Genomic DNA, 16,867 nt, shown 5'->3' with positions numbered 1-16,867 from the left:
ATTACCTTGGAGTGGCACATTCTGCAATTTTTCAGTTATGAAGTCATTGGTTGGTCTATATGCGGTATCTCGTGCGTCGTCCTGGCTGCTAGTTTTGCCAAGCAGCCGCCAAACTATCGAATTCCGCCCCCGCTGATTCTCTGTTATTACAGAGCCAATTATGAATTCCCTTATCCCTATGTGGAAGGCCTTCCCAGAAGCCCTCCTCAGAGATCCAATGATGCCAGACCCGTAAAAACAATACGCCGTGTTAGCCTTAAGTAGGCTGTGCCGACAGCCGGTAAAACGCCCGGGGCCGTCGCTATGCATCATTATGCGTGTAGAAAGAGAGATGGAGAAGATGGAAGAAATGGAAAACCGGTCCACCGCAAACGCCGCTGCCGCTGCCAAGTTCAGAGTGCCTGCCGAAGGGTGTTTGCTGTTGGTGTCGCAGGTTCAAGTTGGAGCAGTAGTAGTATGCTGAGTCGAGTCCCATGTCCGAGGTCGGATTCAAGGCTTATCGTCGTCCGCGTCCGCGTCCGCGTCCTCGTCTTCATCGTCCTCGTTATACTCATCCATGTCAAAATCGCTGTCGCTGCCGCCCAAGTCGAAGTCACCCTCATCGTCCGTCTCATTCCAGAAGGCGTCGTCATCCATTGTCTTTTGAGGCACAGGCTCTAGGTCAGCCGTCGTGGGGAAAGTCACACCCGGAGGCATGTCTTTCTTGGACTTCTCGACCGTCTCTTGCGCTCTCTTCTGGTATTCAGGACGCTGATCGCGATACAGAACGCTGGCATCCACATTGGCAGGAGAGTTGATCTCGGGGTCGTCCAGAAGGAGCAGGACAGAGCGCAAGACCGACTCAACGCCTTGGAGGGGAGACCAACGCTCACAGGCCTGCTCACCAGACTGCTCGTCTTCGCCGGGGGTATGGAGGATGGAGATGCAGAGCTTGCCATCGGTGTAGATGTTCGGGTGGTAGATGTTCTTGTTGAGGAAACGGAAAGTGGGCGGCTGGTACGGGTAGTCGCGAGGGAAAGTCATCTCAGCCTAGAATATGCAGTGAGCATTATGCTTTCATTGCGTGCTGGGAGAGATCAAGCAAACCTTCAAATAGCCTCCATTGAAGGCACTGTCAGGGTTGACAACCATGAGGCCAATCTTCCAGCACATGACATTTCTCTCGTCGACGTCAATGTGAACCCATTTCTCCTTCTGCAGGGTCTGCAGCTCGCTCATCAACCGCTTCTGCGCCATGGTGTCGGAGTATTTGTAACAGTGGGTGAGGTGGCGGTAGGTACAGCAGGTAGGAAAGCACAGCGTCGCAGGGTATTGGAATGAAGTTGGAGCGTTGGGATCGATGTGTCGCAAAGAAGATGTGGTATGTGACGGGAGTATGCAATTGTGCACACACACAGCAGTGATAGAAAAGGGCACTCTTGTGGGTGGGCAGTGAGGAAGGCGCACTGCAAGTTCTCACAAGAGGCGTGTGACCGGGGAGAGGAAGCGACGATGAGGCGGGATGGAGGGGCGAAAGGGGATGACTCGATAAAGCACCGAACTGACTCGGAGTGGGCGGCAGGCGATAAGATAAAGGGAGGGGCCGCAGTGGGAAGACCTGTGAGAGTGTGAGAGTGGTAGTGTTTTGGCGGTGAGGTTAGGTTGGGTCCAGAGAGACTTTGTGCTTTGAGAAGGCCAAGAACGAAATTGAAGGAAGTCGCGATGCAAAAGAGATTGTCCCTATTCAAGGAAATCAGCCAGCCAAAGTCAAAAAGGGCTGATCAGGGTAAGGTATAGCAGGTGGAAGGAGGCAAAGTCGCCGAGGTGCCCCTTCGCGATTTATCAAGGTTACGTGCCGTAGACCGGAAACTGCCTGGACAAGTTGGGTCAGGTCAAATTGAGGCACCATGGGACCAAGAGGCACCCAAGATGGCTAGACCAACTAGGGACATCAGGGAGGTCACGCAGTGTCTCGGATCCGTGGCCAGCTCCAGGCCGGCACCTGTCCTTGCTGTCCCGTCCTTGGCCCTGCTCCTTGTCTGCCGTCGGTTGCCTTTGCCTCTGTCCCCTTGTCTGGTCCTTGGGCAGGGCAGGGCAGCTGGAGACTTTGCGCAGAAACCCACCTCGGTCACATCACCCATGCAGGCTTCAGTCAAGCACCTCAGCCAGAGACACTGCCCCCAACAGGCTTTCACCAAAATCTCTTGTTCTGCTCTGCTAGCATGATTGCTGTGTCATCTTTGTATGTGCTTACTCGACCACCGCCCCTCCAATCTTCAACCCACAGCCAAAGGGAACACTCTCTGTAAAGGGGCTGGCTCAGGGAGGGCTCTTGACTGGTCCGGACTCGCCATGCACCTCACAGGCACTGCCAGGTTTCTCTTTGTTGTCTGTGCATCTCAGCCAGTCACCCACATAGGCACAGACAGCACTTATACCTTGGTATCCTGATACCTTCGAGGGCATCTATTGTCTCCCAGGGGCTGCCCGAGGTGACTAGGGACATCCATATGAGCTACGAATATAGATGCTTGAGAAGCCCATCAAGATATCCACCCTCTGTCATCTGCCATCAAGGTATTCGTGGGTACAGATTGGTAATCAACTCCCTCCAGAACCAGCTGGTCAAGTACCAACCCCAAAATATCTGTTTCGGTATCTGACCGGGAGTCTTTGTCCTCGCATAACGACCCAGCACGTATCCCCTAGCAAAAAGGCGTCACAGTAACCAAGTTGACCCCAGATAAACTCAAAGCTCATGGTCCGATCGTCCCGACTCAGCCATGCAAACTTGCAGAACCCACGTCACACAAGTCACCGCCGTAGCATCGGACCCCTGCTTCTGCCGGTTGGGTTGGTCTGTCTCGAGCCTCACCACCACACGCCAATGGACACTTCATTAATCAGACTCGAGCCAAACTGAAGCCTTCAAAACGAATTTTTTTTTTCCAAGTGATGGATTTGTTTTCTATATTTATATGCTTTTTAGGGCCGCCCGCCACAGCTCACCCCAGGTGCCGGCGCATCTACTACGCTCCCAGATCATAGTAGACACAATTCCCAGTCCGGAAGTTATACAGAAACGAGTGCCGGCTGCCGCTCTTTTTCTCCCACGCCCACTTCCAATTCAGCAACATGTCGTGTATCTCCCGTACATACTTCTTCTCTGCCGTCGTGACGCTGTGCTCGACCCTGCGCCAGCTCTCCCCGTCCGACAGGCACGTGTCCCGGATGATGTCCATCACCTGATCCGTCGTCTCAATGGCCAGGATCGGCCCGTCGAGGAACGACCGGACCAGGCTGGCAGCGCTCACCTGCGCCTGCTCCACGACCGTCCTGCGATTGAACTTCTTGCTCCTCGTCCCCGCGACCAGCACGCGCACGTCTTGCTCCTGGTGCGTCTCAATTGTCACGTTGGTCTCGGCCTGCTGCCCGCCGCCTCTCGACTTGACCGCGGCCTTGTACTCCTTTGAGTCGCGCTCCCGGATCTCGGCTCGCAGCCACGAGAGCAGCTGCGCCATGGGTATGTCGACGTCCGGCGTGTCCTTCTTGTCCATCGTCTTTACCTTTAGAATGGCATCTTGCTTGATGATGATGACCCAGGAGTAGCCCTCGTCACGATTGCGGGAGAGCAAGTCTTCCGGAGACCGCGCATCTCTCGCAAGCTCAGCGCTGACATTGTGCGACCACAACGTCTGCAGGATTTCTATTCCCGTAGAGCGCAGGACGGCGGCGTCAAAGCTGGCCACGAGGGCATCACACTGTGAAATATCGTGAGCAACTAAACCAAAAAGTGAGGAAAACCGATGACATACTCTCTTGGTGCTGGTGAACATGTTGTGACCTTCTTCTTCTGACTTCTTGAGAAACGCTTTCCCGCTGCTCTTTGGGGTCCTTGAAAGCTTCTCCCACGACAGATTGAAACCAACGGCGTGGCGCTCTTCGTAATGGCTGCCAATCCTGGGACGGTTCTCCCTAATGAGGCCGTCGTATCGGCCACCCGCGGCAAAGACATCCTTCATCTTCTTGTCATAGAGGCAAGAGAATAGAGTTCCGCCGGTATAGAAGCTCTCTTTCAGACTGTTCAGTGGCATGACATATATCTTGCTCGTAACGCCGAGTCGTTTGGCATACTCTGAGACCTCTCTTAGATGCGCCAGGGTCGAGGAAGCTCGCTGGTACATATCAGTACCTTCGAAGAGCGTCTTGAGCTTGGAGAAGGCCTTGGACGGTGTATCTGAAACCCATTAACTTTTTGAATCAAGAGGATAAAATGAAGCAGGCGCCGACATACCTCGGAAGTCGAATCGCTGTAGCTCATCAACACTGGTTGCCGAAAGACCAACCAGAGGAGACCTTAGCTGGGCTCTGATCTTCTGCCATGACCAGTGGTGGATATTGAGTTTGCTGAGCACGTCTGCCACAGCTCTGCGAGAGCCATGTTCGACGCGACAATAGTCGAAGATCAGCTGCAACAAGTCGGAATGTCCTAGATGGAAACACATCTGGCTCGAAGACAGTGACGGGAATGTCCCAATAATTTCGTCGAGTACTTTGAGGACCTCGGCTTCTTTCAGGGCCAAGTCAAGGGTGTTGGTCGTGACAATGTCAAAGTCAACTTCGCCCAGCATATAGGGTTGCCCAGTGTCTCCTTTATCGCGAAAAATGTTTCCAAAAGTGAATGTGCGCTGGACACCTGGAGTCCCGCTGGCCTTGGCAAGCATTCTTGCGTGGCCCATCGTGAGATCGAACGGGAGCTGCAGGACGGTGCCATTCGAGTCTAGGAGCCTCATGACGTTCTCGGCATAGTGGGAAGAACGTGGGTAAAGGCATGTGCGCTGACACTCCAAAGCTCCATGTCGGCGAAAGATGGAAATCAGTGTTTCCTTGACGATACTTTGGTTGAGCAAGTCTGCCTGGCTGGGGCTCGTCTCATGCATGTCCCAAGCGTAATCTTTGGCTTGCTCCAGGGGTCGGGAGAAGAGTGTGGAAAGCATCTTCTTGTAGTACGGCGAGCTGGGGTCTGCTAGACCAGCCAGTGTTCGTCTGATGGTCTCGCTTTCCATTTGTACGGGAAGCTTTCCACTTTGCAGCAACTCTGCACTTGATGGTCGTTCTTTCGGATTGTGAGTGATTAGAGACAGGACAATATCCGTCTGTATCTTCTCAGCAGGCTTAAAATCCATGGGAAGTTCGGGACTGGGTCGACGGAGCTTCTCAAGGACTTCTGCTCTTTGCATGCCCAACATCGGCGGATAACACATCTCGAAGAAAATGATACCCAAAGAGTACATCTGGACAGTGTCAGCGCCATGACAATGAACACACCACATAATGATTTGCGCAGGATACTTACGTCCACTTTAGAGCTATACATTCCGCTAGATCCGGAGCGCACTTCTGGCGCAGCGTACGACGTGGTCCCGATACTTCTGGTAATATCGTCCGACTCCATGGCATTGGGAAGAGCCCTGTCAACCGCAAACTGGCCGCTTGTGGCCAACCCGAAGTCTCCAATCTTGACATTGTCCGTTCCATCACTGCTGTGAGCAATGAAGACATTTTCAGGCTTTAGGTCTCGATGGACGATACTCAGGCCATGTATGTGGGCCAGACCCTCAAGTACCTGGCGGAAAAGACGCCAAATTTCCGCTGCGTTTTGGTAAAGTTTCCGAGTAATCAGATCGCGTAATGTCTACTGTTGTCAGTCTCCCCAGTGCAGACGGCGTAGTTTGCGCGGTAGATACTTACCCTCTTTTCGCAGTACTCCATGGAAATATACAGGACAGTTCTGAAAGACCGTTGAGGCCTGATTTTTCGTTGAATTTCCTTGCTCCTTGGACCGTTTCCAATAACCTCGCTACTATCGTCGTCACCTGAGTCGCTTTCATCTTCGGAGCCTTCCTCGTAATCTTCTTCGTCTTCTTCGGATTCATCTTCAGCGTCCGAATCGTCGTAGCCGAATTCTACTTGGGGGTAGCCGCTCGACGACATGAAGTCCAAGCCGCCGGTGCTGGTTGCAAAATGGATTGCCGGGTCCTGTGATATCGTGTCGCGAGAGTCTTCCGTGTTCAGATCTTCCGTGGAGGTGTCACCCTCCGTGTCAGACTGATCAGGCATCTCCTCCACCCAGGTGTTATAGTAGCGCACCACAGCTGGGTGACTGAGCTGGGATAGTAAACGGACTTCTTTCAGAATTTCTGTCAAACTTGCTTGGGATCTTTGGCTGATCTTCTTGATGGCATAAATCTGCCCGTCAAGCTTCTTCCGGGCTTTGACCACCTCGCCGAATCCGCCTTTACCAAGACGGCCCTCCTCATCAAAGTCCTCACGATATCTCGACGAAGTGAGAGTTCTATTCGTCGACTCGCGTCTCAATCTCGGAGGTATTGGAGACAGTGCATTTACGGAAAGATAGTTCGACGCGATTGAAGCGTTATCCTCGACTATCACAGGAGCGTCGGTGGCGAGGAACTCGCTGGAGCCGAGTTCAAATGCACGCGGTCGTTTCTTGGGGTCCGGTTTGAAGAATCTGGTTACCAACTCCTGCAAAGGCCGCGATAGAGACATGGAGTCGGAGACAGCAGAGGGTGAATGGTATTTTTGAGGCACGTCAAGTCCAAATATCATTTGAAGAAAAACGATACCAAAGTCCCACATGTCCGTCTTTTGTGTATAGTGCTGCTTCGACAAAGCGGCAGTCTCTGGCGGCAGCCAATATGCAGACTTTGCAGAACTCAAACCAATTGGCGCCTGTCCCTTGGATGAGATGTTATGCAACTCCCTCTGGTAGCCCGCGTCTGACAGCTTCGGCACGACTTCTCCCGTCTGTTCCCGGAAGAGTAGCACGTTCCCTGCATGAATGTCCTGATGGACCAGGGACTTGTTGTGCAAGAAGTTGAGAGCATCTAAGAGATCCCGTGTCCAGGCACGCACCTTGCTGGTATCCAGCTGGCCAGCCAAGTCGAGTAATTCAGCCAACGATCCCTTTTCAGCGCTGGGCGTGAGAACATTGACAGTCCAGAGGCTGGCCGATGCCTTCTCGGCATTGTTCTTCTCGCGCTCTACCTTGAAGTCCAAGACCTCGAGCAAGTTTCGATGACGCACTTGCTTGAGCGCTTCCAGCTGACCTTCGAGTGACTGGATTTGCTTCTTGAATAGCGAAGGGTCCTTTGAAGCGGGACGGAGAACAGTTTCTTTGAGTGCCAAGTTGGGGCACTCTTGTCCGCTGCCGACGAGAGGCCAGACGGAGAAGACGGTTGATAGGGGTCCTTTGGCAATCTCGGACTTTCCAAAGACAGCCTGGAAGGAAATGGCATTTCCAGTCTTGTCAGTCGTCTGGCAAGGTCTGTCAAAGATTATGCGGCCACTTTCGGGCCAGTTGGCGCCGTCCATTGCGTTGAGAGATGGTAGTCCGTTGGGGCGATTCTTTTTTCGGGTCTCCTTGGCTTTCTCTTTCTGACGCTTCAACTCAACCTGCAACAAGCCACCGAGGACCCTCTCCTCCTCCTTGCTCTCCTCTTCCTTCTTGCGCTCCTCTGCCTGTTTCTGTTCCTCAGCTAGCTTGGCCAACGAGGCCTCGTGAGCCGCTCTCTCCTCTTCTAGCGAAGGCAACTCGAGTCCCTTGGCCTTTGCCTGGGCTGCGTCTTCGAGAATGTCTCTGAGTCCCTCTACGATACGGTCCACCATCTCTTGCTCCTCGGTGGCGAAGATCTTGGGCTCTGTCTCGAGGTACTTCTGAAGCTTGAACAGGGTGACCTCACGCAGGTCGCCAGTGTTCTTCAGTGTAAGTAGCGGTGGACTTCTGGGGTATGTAGCAGTCATCACCACGCCCAGAGTAATGGCAAAGTCTTCATCTGAGGAAGCCCTGATGCGAACATCAAACGAAGGGTCTGATTTCTATTTTGTGCGTCAGCATCGCCTCCTCTTCAACGAAGCCTTTTCATGCTGAGAAGGGAACGACTCTATCATTACCTTCCAAGCACCCGGCGTCTCTGCATGCCTCACGAAATCCTCTCCATAAATGGCTTCGAGGGCGATGAGCTCGTTCTGCTGAAGTTCTTCATATTCCAATTTGGGGGCAGCCTCGGGACGCTTTGGTTTGAGTCCCGGGAAGCTTGAGTCATCTTCGTTTTTCTGCGGTATGTCGACGGGCTTTTTCCACACCCCGGATGATTTCCACGCCATATCGAGGACGACGAGAAAAGGCTTGACGAATCACCACAGCGCGAGCCGTGACAATCCGTTACGGGAAAGCCATGATGGTGAGTTGAGCAATGTGGTATTCAAATATAGGAAGATATGGATGGAGAAGAGCTAAGAGAAAAGAGGACGGAAAGACAAGCGCAGGTCTAGCCGATGAAGGCGCTGCACCGCGACCATCGACCGCTGGCGGCCTGGTGCGCTGTCACAGTACGGGCGGCACCTTCACCTCCAGCTGGGTGCCTGCTTTACAGCTACCAACCTGGAAGTGGGGGTGGCTTTGGGGCGATGACTGCCCCTCAATGATGACGCCCGCCGTCTTAGTGCCTTTTTCCAGTGGGCCAAGACGCCTAAAGCTCTGGAGAAGCCTGAGACGAGGGGTAGGCGACAGCGGCGTGCAGTACACGAACCGTCTTTCAGCACTGTGTGGGTCCAGCGGCCGAACCACGGACGCGCCGTCCGTATGCGGTAAGAAAGTAAACAACTGAGAACCACATCTGTTCGCCGCGGTCAGATCACCAAAAACTGCAAACTAATTAATACCTGACCCGCCAGGACACGAGCGCATGTGATGCGACCTCGCCAAACGGACTCCGCGCAACCTCAAACACCATCGATCCGCGCGCACACATCCACTGGCACGACGAACTTCCTCCATCGATAAGAAGCCCACAAGTAACCTAGGATGTTAGGCTGGGTTCTTCGACGAGGGTTGGAGGGCGCGTCGGGGGGAAACAGAGGAAACGCAGGCGCAGGTGAGAAGACCAGCCAGATCAACCTTCTTTTTTTTTCCACCGAATCGTGCGGCTTTTCTGACTTCTCGGCAGACGACACAACGCAGATTGAGCAACCAGACACGCCCGCACCGGTTTTTGCTGCTCGCGCACTCAAAAGCGCCATCTTTGGAACACCCGCACGACCTGACGACGACAACACTGCCAGTATGGCGCGTCGCAAAGACGAAGACGACTCTGACGCCGAGTCCCGAACCCCGATGAAACAACCACAAGGAATTCTTCTTACCCCAGGTACTGGAACATCTCGGCGGAAGCGTGTGTCGTTTGGGCACGACGTGTTAGACAATAAGAAGGCCGACAACAGAAAAGCCAAAGAAGTAGACATTGACGAACGACCTGGAAGGTTCCCAGACAGCTTCGCGGACACAAGCAGTGACTCCGCAAGCAAGCGCACCAAATTAACCGTGACAATGGAAAACTCCCGACGCAACAAAGGAACTTCGAGCTCGCGGGAGAGGAGCCAGACACGCACCACCACAGCTAGAGGCGACGATGCGGAGGACGAATGGGAGGAAGCTGACGACGACCAGTGCATGCACGATATCACAATGGATCTTAATGAGCCCCATTCGCGGTCGGGCAAGTACTGGAAGTCGGAATTCGAACAATATCACCAGGACGCTAAAGCCGAGATGGAGAAATTGCTCAAGTACAAGCAACTAGCCAAGTCGTATGCCAAAATGAAGGACGCCGAGGCCATCGACCTGAATGCCAAACTCAGAGAGGAGCAAGAAAAGGCTGCCAAGATGGAGAAGAAGATCTCCGAGATGGCGGCGCAGATTGCCGCGAAGCAACGAGCGAGCGGCGAAGAGAGGGATAACCCCCAGCTCATGAAGGATTTGGCCAAACAGACTGCCGTGGCTGTCGAGTACCGGACGCAAGTGCAGGAACTAGCGGCTCTATTAGAAAATCGCGACAATGGCGACGACGATGAAGGGGATGCACGAAGCAGGCGTAGGCGCCAGGCTGCCTCGCCACGAACGCACAAGACCTTGCTCGAGACCCAGCGAGAATTGAGAAAGGCCAGGGCACAAGTCAAGGAGAATGGGCAGCTACGGGAGGAAGTTGAACGGCTAAAGTCCGACCTCCTATCTGCTGAGCAACGAGCAAACAAGCTCGCTGAAGAAAACAAACGACTGGCCGAGCAACAACCCTTACAGAACAATGAGCAAAGCAAGGAAGCCCCAACATCTGGAAAGCTCGTGGACGAGCTGGAGCAGGCAATTCGGAGAAAAGACGACGAGATACGCAAGTTGAAGTCGGAGTTCGAGGATTACAGGACGGACGCTGAGGCCACGCAAGAAGATACGCGGCGCATCTTGGAGAAGGCAACAGAGAAGATCAACGAGCTTAAGAGGGAAAACAAGACTCTCAAAGCAGGGGTAGCTGATGTGCCGAGGACGAGAAATACCGCCGCACCCCCTGAACGAGAGCCTGCTGCGCGGGAACACCGGGCCCAGGAAACGGACCGCTTCACTGCGGATCACAAAAGCCGCAAGTCCTCGGCCGACGCAGGCCGCCGGAGCTTCGACCTGGTAGAATCGCTGGGTAGGAAGCTCAACGAGCCAAAGTCTCAAAATCTTCGGGACAAGTACCAGCGAGACGCCGACTCCCCCAGCTCAGGAGACGAGCCGCCCGCGCGGGAGCCACCGAGGCGCCCCCAGTCAGAAATCTTTTTGAACCGCGTCAGCCTGGACAAGCCTAAGTGGCGACCCTTCATCCCAAGATCCCCCCGCAACAGAGAGTATCTGGGTTCTGACCTGAACGACCGGATCGTAACCTCGAGCGAAATCCTGTCAGGCAACACGCCGGCACCACGACACAGGTTTTCCAGCAAGGACGAGGACGCACCAATCGACCTATTGCAGGATCGTTTCGCCCGGCTGGGGGGGCCGGGCGAGCCTGACGTCGAGGCCAGCACCATGCTAGTGGCAAACACGTCAAAGAGCACGTTGCCTCCGCAGAGACGAGCAGCGGCAATCGCGCGAATAGAACAGAGAAAGGCCGACAAGAGACGCGCAGCGTCGGGCCAGAGCAACAATAAGGAGAACATGCGACCACAGCGCTCATGATATCAATTCGCATGCTTGGCGGTCACGTCCTTCGCCCGTCTGTTTGTGCAAGGCGTTTCGGTTGTAGGGATATGATTCGGACATTATTGTACTAGTAGTTTTTTTGGGTCACACGAGATGATAGCATGGAGTTTGGCTGGGGTATCATATCAACTCGGAATATTCAGACGATTCCAAGAAACCTCTTTCCCAGACCGTCTTCCTATCCCCTTGATTCACTTTATTTTTTTTTACCGTGTTTTTTTATGTTGTTCATGTTTAACCAATTTTTATGCGCTCAAGGTTCCCTTGGTGCTGGGCACTTCCCCCTCTTTACCAGCGACGCGGCTCGTGGCCATCTTGACAGCCACAGCCAAGGCCTTGAAGGCGCTCTCGGCGCGGTGGTGGTCATTCTCGCCGCGGAGGCAGTCGACGTGGAGGGTGATCCTGGCGCCCTGGGCGAAGCTCTGGAGGCAGTGGGGGATCATTTCGCAGCTGAGGTCGCCAATCTTTTCGCGGCGGAGGCCGAGCTCGACGACGCTGTAGGGGCGGTTGGAGAGGTCGACGACGGCGCGGGAGAGGGCCTCGTCGAGGGGTGCGTAGGCGTAACCGAAGCGGGCGAGGCCGGTTGCGCTGCCAAGGGCGGCGGCGAAGGCGTAGCCTAGGGCTATGCAGACGTCTTCTGCGGTGTGGTGGTCGTCGACTGTTTGGGAGGGTGTTCAGTATAAGCCAATATTGTCTGACTGGCTCCTTGTGTCGACGTCACTGGGTAGGGAGACGAACTGTGAAGGTCGCCCTTGCAGGCGAGAGCCAGACTCCAGCCGGCGTGCTTGGAGAGGGCGTGGAGCATGTGGTCGAGGAAGCCGATGCCCGTGTTGACGCTGATGGTTTGGGACTTGCTGGCCTGGGAGGCGTGCTCGGTGACGGCCGCGGTCAGCCTCGGGTCGGTGTCGGGAGGGAATGCCCCGCCGTCGAGGTTGAGGGCCATCTGGATCTTGGTCTCGTTCGTGTCGCGTGCGAGGGCGGCCCATCTGGGCGGGTGTGATGTTGTAGACATGGTGTATGCGTAGATGATATGTGTATGGTCGAAATAAGAGGGAAGCTGTTACGATTTGGTATAGAAATCGAGAATATCGCAAGTGTGTTGAATTCCGTCAAGATTACTCTGAGATTATTTTGACACTTTTTTCTTAGAGTCACTAATCGCAATGAAAGAGCGCCGTGTGTCGGAGCGTGTGTCGGAGCTCCTGGTGGCGGGGAGGGGTGAAAACGTGGGGCATTGTCCAATCACCACCGCCTTGCTGTCAGCGATTGCAGCTGTCATCAGCAGTAATCGTACCCGACCGCATTCTCCAATTTTCACCGCTAGGCCCACCCAGAGTAATGGAGCAGGAGCTCGAGCGGCAGAAAAAAGAATTGAAAAACGCGAGGCAGGAACGCTTCTTTGTCCATCTAATTTTGCCCAGCTGGAAAATCACCCCCCAAAAAGGAGAGGACACGGGTCAGGAACATGACCAACACCAACACATCAGCGCTGCAGCCTGGTGTCTCATTGGTCTAGTCCTTCTCTCCCGCAACACCTGCAGATAAAATAGGCAGCCTGCCAAATTGCTAGCTGCCATCTGCAACCTCACCATATCTCTCGTTTGCCTCAATTTACTTACCTGCCTCTTCATCGCACTGGAACACAGCTTGCTGGCCATCGAAAAACATGTCCGAGTTCCTCGATGCCTACTGGCAGGCGCCGCCTGTTGCAAGGTAAGCACAGCTCATCCCTCTCATACCCTATTTAAGAAACTCGACCTTGCTGACTCGCTCTCCGCAGAACATTTGCAACAGCCGCGTTCGTCACGTCCTTGTCCGTCCTCCTGGGCGTCGTGAATGGCTACTGGTTCATCTTTATGCCCCAGTTCCTCTTCCAGATCCCGCCACAGATTTGGCGTCTTGGGACCAACTTCCTGCTCACCGGCCCCCAGCTCGGCCTGCTCTTTGACACGTACTTTCTGTACCACTACCTGACGGCGCTTGAGGTCGGCAATCCCAGGTTCGCTAGGCGCGAGGATGTCATCTGGTATCTCATGTTCGTATGCACTGTCATCACGGTAAGTTATCATCGTCGCTGTTGCGGCAGCCTGCCCAATCATGCCCGTACCACGGCGCTGCTCCCTCTGGGGAAAGTTCCTTCATTATACACAATACCCACGGGAAGACACTCTTCTCTTGCTATACACAAATTATCTTGCACCTCATATTATCTGCCCGCACAGTGGAACCCCACAGCTGTCAGCGGTTCCTGGAAATGAGGAAGATTACCCTCACGGCGCGACCCGTCCTCTTTCGCTTTAAGGACGTGGTTCGTGGCGTGGGCATGGTGGGATGTCTGATGTATCGCTCATGCAACCTCACAATGTTGCTCGAGTGATGTTAGCGCCCTACATTTCATCGCCCAAACTCGGGGTTTTTTTCCTTCTTTTGTTCACAATGTCATGATCATCGTCATCCAGTTTCGGCCCAGAGGAGCATGCGCTAATATCGCACAGGCACTCTGCACCTACCTCATGGGCGGAGGAGCTTTCCTGCCGGCTTTGATTCTCGCCATGTGTCGCACCGTAACACAAGACCAGCGCGGGATGAAGGCGAACTTTTACTTCGTCACCATCCCCGCTCAGCTCACCCCGTTCTGCATGATGCTCGTGTCGCTACTGTTCCCTGGCGGGTACTACACCGCCATGCTCCAGCTCATGGGCTTCCTGGCCGCTCACCTCTACGACTTTTTGTCCCGCGTGTGGCCTGAGTTCAGCGGCGGCAGCAACCTGATCCCCACGCCCGGCTTCCTGTCTCGTCTTGTGCAGACTCCTCGCTTTAATCAGCGTGGCTACGGAACTGCTGTTCGTGGCGGCGGTGGCTCGGCCCAAACATCGGGTAGCAGTACTGGCGTGTCCCAGGGCGGCGGCGTCTTGCCCGAGTCGTGGAGGACAAGAGGACCTGGTCGACGTCTGGGTTGAGGCAGACGCCATGCCAATCACTGTGTGTACGATAAAAATTTAATTGATGATGCATAATATGGTATTCTTTCCATGACCCTTTTGATCACGTTGACACTTGACGTGACACCGCAGGTTCCCTTACTTAAAATACAACTTACCGACCCGTCCCAAGACTCCATGAAATAAAGGACGTCCTCATAATACCATGTTCCCTTGCGCCATTATCAGGACACAGTACCTAAGTCTATCCATAAAGAACGCTCTTGCCGCTCCGAATCGGCATGTCACCCTCGTATTCTTCAGGCTCGACCCGTACCGGCACCTCGTGTGTTATTATCGCCGACCGGCCAGCGAGCGGCAAGTCCCTGAACCTCTCCTCGTGGAAGGCCAGGGGGTGCGATATCTGCATCTCGCTCGTCTCGCCACGGTCCGCTATTGGCGTGGCGTCTTGGACGGTGATGGAGGGCGGGGAGTACTGCTTCGGCACGCGTATGCGCGGTACCGAGGGGAGGGATAGGGAGGGGATCTTCCTGGGCTGTTTTCGACCGGAAGTTTTACCCGGTGGCGGCGGCGGGATGTTCACCACTTTTGGTATGTTATTATTGGTGTACGACGACCCTTGGGACCGAGCAGGCGACGGCGTCCGAGACACGGCGCGTGGCGGGGGCCTGATGGTGGACGGCTCCTCTGCCGCGCTGAGGTACGTTTGCAGGGCGTACGAGTCGGGTGTGTTGGTCTTGCGGGGGTTCGGCGGCGTCGGGGTCGGCGTGCTGCGGTTCGACTGGCGGCTCATGGCGCGGGGGATGTAGGCCGGGTGCGTCGGCAGGGCGCTACTGGGGCCGTGGAAGCCCGAGTGCGGGTCAAAGTTGTAGCGGGCGGTGTCGCGCCCGGCCTGGACCTCCTGCTCCAGCTTGTCGTAGTACTCTGCGTTGTTGCTGAAGCTGTTCGAGTTCAGGTTCTTCTCTTGCAGCTCGTAGTTGTACGAGTTGATGGACGACGACTTTTTGTGCTCGCCAATGTGGAGATAGGGGCTCTGGCTGATGGCTGTGAAGGAGCTTGTGTAGCTCCCGGGCGGGTGCTGGTGCTGGTTGTGATGGAAATAGTAGGACGCCTCGTCTTGCATTCTTTGCTTGCGCTGCTTGCGGCAGTAGATGATGAAGAGGCAAATCGCGCCGACGAAGACAAGGCCGCCGCCGACGGCGATGCCGACGATGGTGCCGAGCGTCATGGTGGTCGAGGAGGCGCCGCCGTCACCCGGGAGTGTCGTGTTTGTGCTCGACTCTGTGATGTTGACGGCTTCCGTGGAGAAGAGCTGGCCGGTCAGGCCGATGAGGGTCCCGTTGGCGGGCTTTTGCTGGCAGCCGGCTTTGAGAGCAATCAAGACTGTGAGACGAGGGCCGGTATCAGCTTGTGTTTTGCTTGCTATGTGAAAAGGCGGGCTTCTCGTGTAACCGACTTACAGTTTGAGAGGTAGCTTTGGCTATCGCTTGATTGTAGACACCGGACACAAGACCACCAGTTTGAGCTTGAAAACCTGTCTCCGTCGGCGGTGCAGTAGTCGTATGCCGCGTTGGCGTCTGGCGTGGTTAGAGCTGTTGCGAGGGCGTTCTTCAGCGGCCGACAGGCGCTATTGATGATACACGGGGAGTTTATTTGGGAGATGGCGTCTGGGAAGTCGAAGAGGCAGACGTCTACTGCGTAACGGATATTGTCTAGGAGGATCAAATAAGCCGGGGGGCTCTCTAAAGCAAGTTGGTTCTCACGGTGAGTGAGGTCTTACACAGAAACCAAGAGGCGTCACTTTGCGCTCCTTTGGACGCCTGGCTCTTCTGCAGGCACGAGACGCAGTTCCTAAACTTGATTCCCTTGCCCGTCAAGTGGTATTGGTTGTCTTCGCAGACTATGTCGGACGAGTTGGTCCCCGATGTCGTCGTCGTATCGATTGCTGTTCCGTTTGGCCCACCCAAGCACAAAGCCGCACAGTCTGAGTCGGGTGTAACCTCGAGCGAGAAGACGACCGTGACAAGCGAGGATACGAGCAGAAGAAGATGCCGCAGAGACGCTGTGGCCATGACGAAAGTTGCCCTTCTTCACGTCCGGCTGGTCAGGGCTTGAAATGGGGAGTGGACAGGAAGAGGAGGGGAGGAGAAGAGGATAGGATTAAGTAAAGCCTGGGGGTTTATATGAACAGCATGGCATATCACCCTTGAAGAGAAGAGCTCGATGGGCGAGTAAAGATGAGACTCTATCCCGTGCGTAGACCGGACAGGAAAAATGACCATCAAGGGATAGCCAAAGAGCTCACCATCTTTGGGAGACCCGTTGCATTTCACTTCTGCGGGAACACATTGCAGATATAATGCCGGGTCTCGAACAGGTAGTATTAGAGCACGGCTGGTCCCCCCATGCAAGACAGGTAGGCGGCTCTGCACTTGCAAGCATTGCTAACGTAATAGATGGAGGTCGATCTATTTTGAGGGTGTGTGGTAGTGGTAGTGTTGCGTTGGCTCCAGCCGGTGAGGAAAGGCACGAAGAAGGCAGCTAGCTAGCTATTGGGAGTCAAGAGACGGTAAGGCTTTCACTAGCGCATGTCATTTTGTTTCTCCAGATCGCCAGGCCAGGCGAGGATTTTCGAGAGAGCTGAGAATAGCAATGGAAAGCCAAGATGGGGGAGCGGGTATAAACGTGAGTCCAATGACACGGCGCGTAGTCTTGAACCCTTGACTCTTGTAATCGTGTGCGGGTTCGAACACGACGAATCAGAGAGCAGGAAACGAGAAGCCCACAGCGCCAAATAAATGTAAGTTGAGGAAACGAGAGATGCTGACTGGTTGAAGAAGAACACACACTC

General features: G+C 54.6%; 6 protein-coding genes across 6 annotated transcripts; 2 read left to right on the top strand and 4 right to left on the bottom strand.

Moving 5' to 3' along the window:
- Positions 1–489: 489 nt before the first annotated feature.
- Positions 490–1,236, bottom strand: CORC01_08284 (ubiquitin-conjugating enzyme; the record flags this gene model as incomplete). The annotated part of the gene is made up of 2 exons (XM_022619917.1): positions 490–1,029; positions 1,087–1,236. 2 exons carry the CDS (start codon positions 1,234–1,236, stop codon positions 490–492), a joined length of 690 nt encoding a protein of 229 aa, XP_022473521.1.
- A 1,772-nt stretch (positions 1,237–3,008) lies between these two features.
- Positions 3,009–8,166, bottom strand: CORC01_08283 (uncharacterized protein; the record flags this gene model as incomplete). Its single annotated transcript, XM_022619916.1, has 6 exons — positions 3,009–3,740; positions 3,795–4,216; positions 4,274–5,273; positions 5,336–5,674; positions 5,731–7,878; positions 7,954–8,166. The coding sequence occupies 6 exons, from the start codon at positions 8,164–8,166 to the stop codon at positions 3,009–3,011; spliced, it is 4,854 nt and encodes a 1,617-aa protein (XP_022473520.1).
- Positions 8,167–8,866: 700 nt separating this feature from the next.
- On the top strand, positions 8,867–11,050 carry CORC01_08282 (uncharacterized protein; the record flags this gene model as incomplete). Its single annotated transcript, XM_022619915.1, has 2 exons — positions 8,867–8,936; positions 9,009–11,050. 2 exons carry the CDS (start codon positions 8,867–8,869, stop codon positions 11,048–11,050), a joined length of 2,112 nt encoding a protein of 703 aa, XP_022473519.1.
- A 269-nt stretch (positions 11,051–11,319) lies between these two features.
- Positions 11,320–12,086, bottom strand: CORC01_08281 (imidazoleglycerol-phosphate dehydratase; the record flags this gene model as incomplete). The annotated part of the gene is made up of 2 exons (XM_022619914.1): positions 11,320–11,732; positions 11,813–12,086. The coding sequence occupies 2 exons, from the start codon at positions 12,084–12,086 to the stop codon at positions 11,320–11,322; spliced, it is 687 nt and encodes a 228-aa protein (XP_022473518.1).
- Positions 12,087–12,740: 654 nt separating this feature from the next.
- Positions 12,741–14,034, top strand: CORC01_08280 (centromere/microtubule-binding protein cbf5; the record flags this gene model as incomplete). The annotated part of the gene is made up of 3 exons (XM_022619913.1): positions 12,741–12,787; positions 12,855–13,131; positions 13,570–14,034. 3 exons carry the CDS (start codon positions 12,741–12,743, stop codon positions 14,032–14,034), a joined length of 789 nt encoding a protein of 262 aa, XP_022473517.1.
- Positions 14,035–14,260: 226 nt separating this feature from the next.
- On the bottom strand, positions 14,261–16,088 carry CORC01_08279 (uncharacterized protein; the record flags this gene model as incomplete). The annotated part of the gene is made up of 3 exons (XM_022619912.1): positions 14,261–15,399; positions 15,477–15,728; positions 15,797–16,088. 3 exons carry the CDS (start codon positions 16,086–16,088, stop codon positions 14,261–14,263), a joined length of 1,683 nt encoding a protein of 560 aa, XP_022473516.1.
- Positions 16,089–16,867: the final 779 nt, after the last annotated feature.

Source organism: Colletotrichum orchidophilum, assembly GCF_001831195.1.
Source record: "Colletotrichum orchidophilum strain IMI 309357 chromosome Unknown Scaffold_70.1, whole genome shotgun sequence".
Classification (NCBI taxonomy): Eukaryota; Fungi; Ascomycota; class Sordariomycetes; order Glomerellales; family Glomerellaceae; genus Colletotrichum; species Colletotrichum orchidophilum.
Note: the sequence above shows the minus strand (reverse complement) of the source record. Positions and strands in the feature narration are given on the sequence as shown.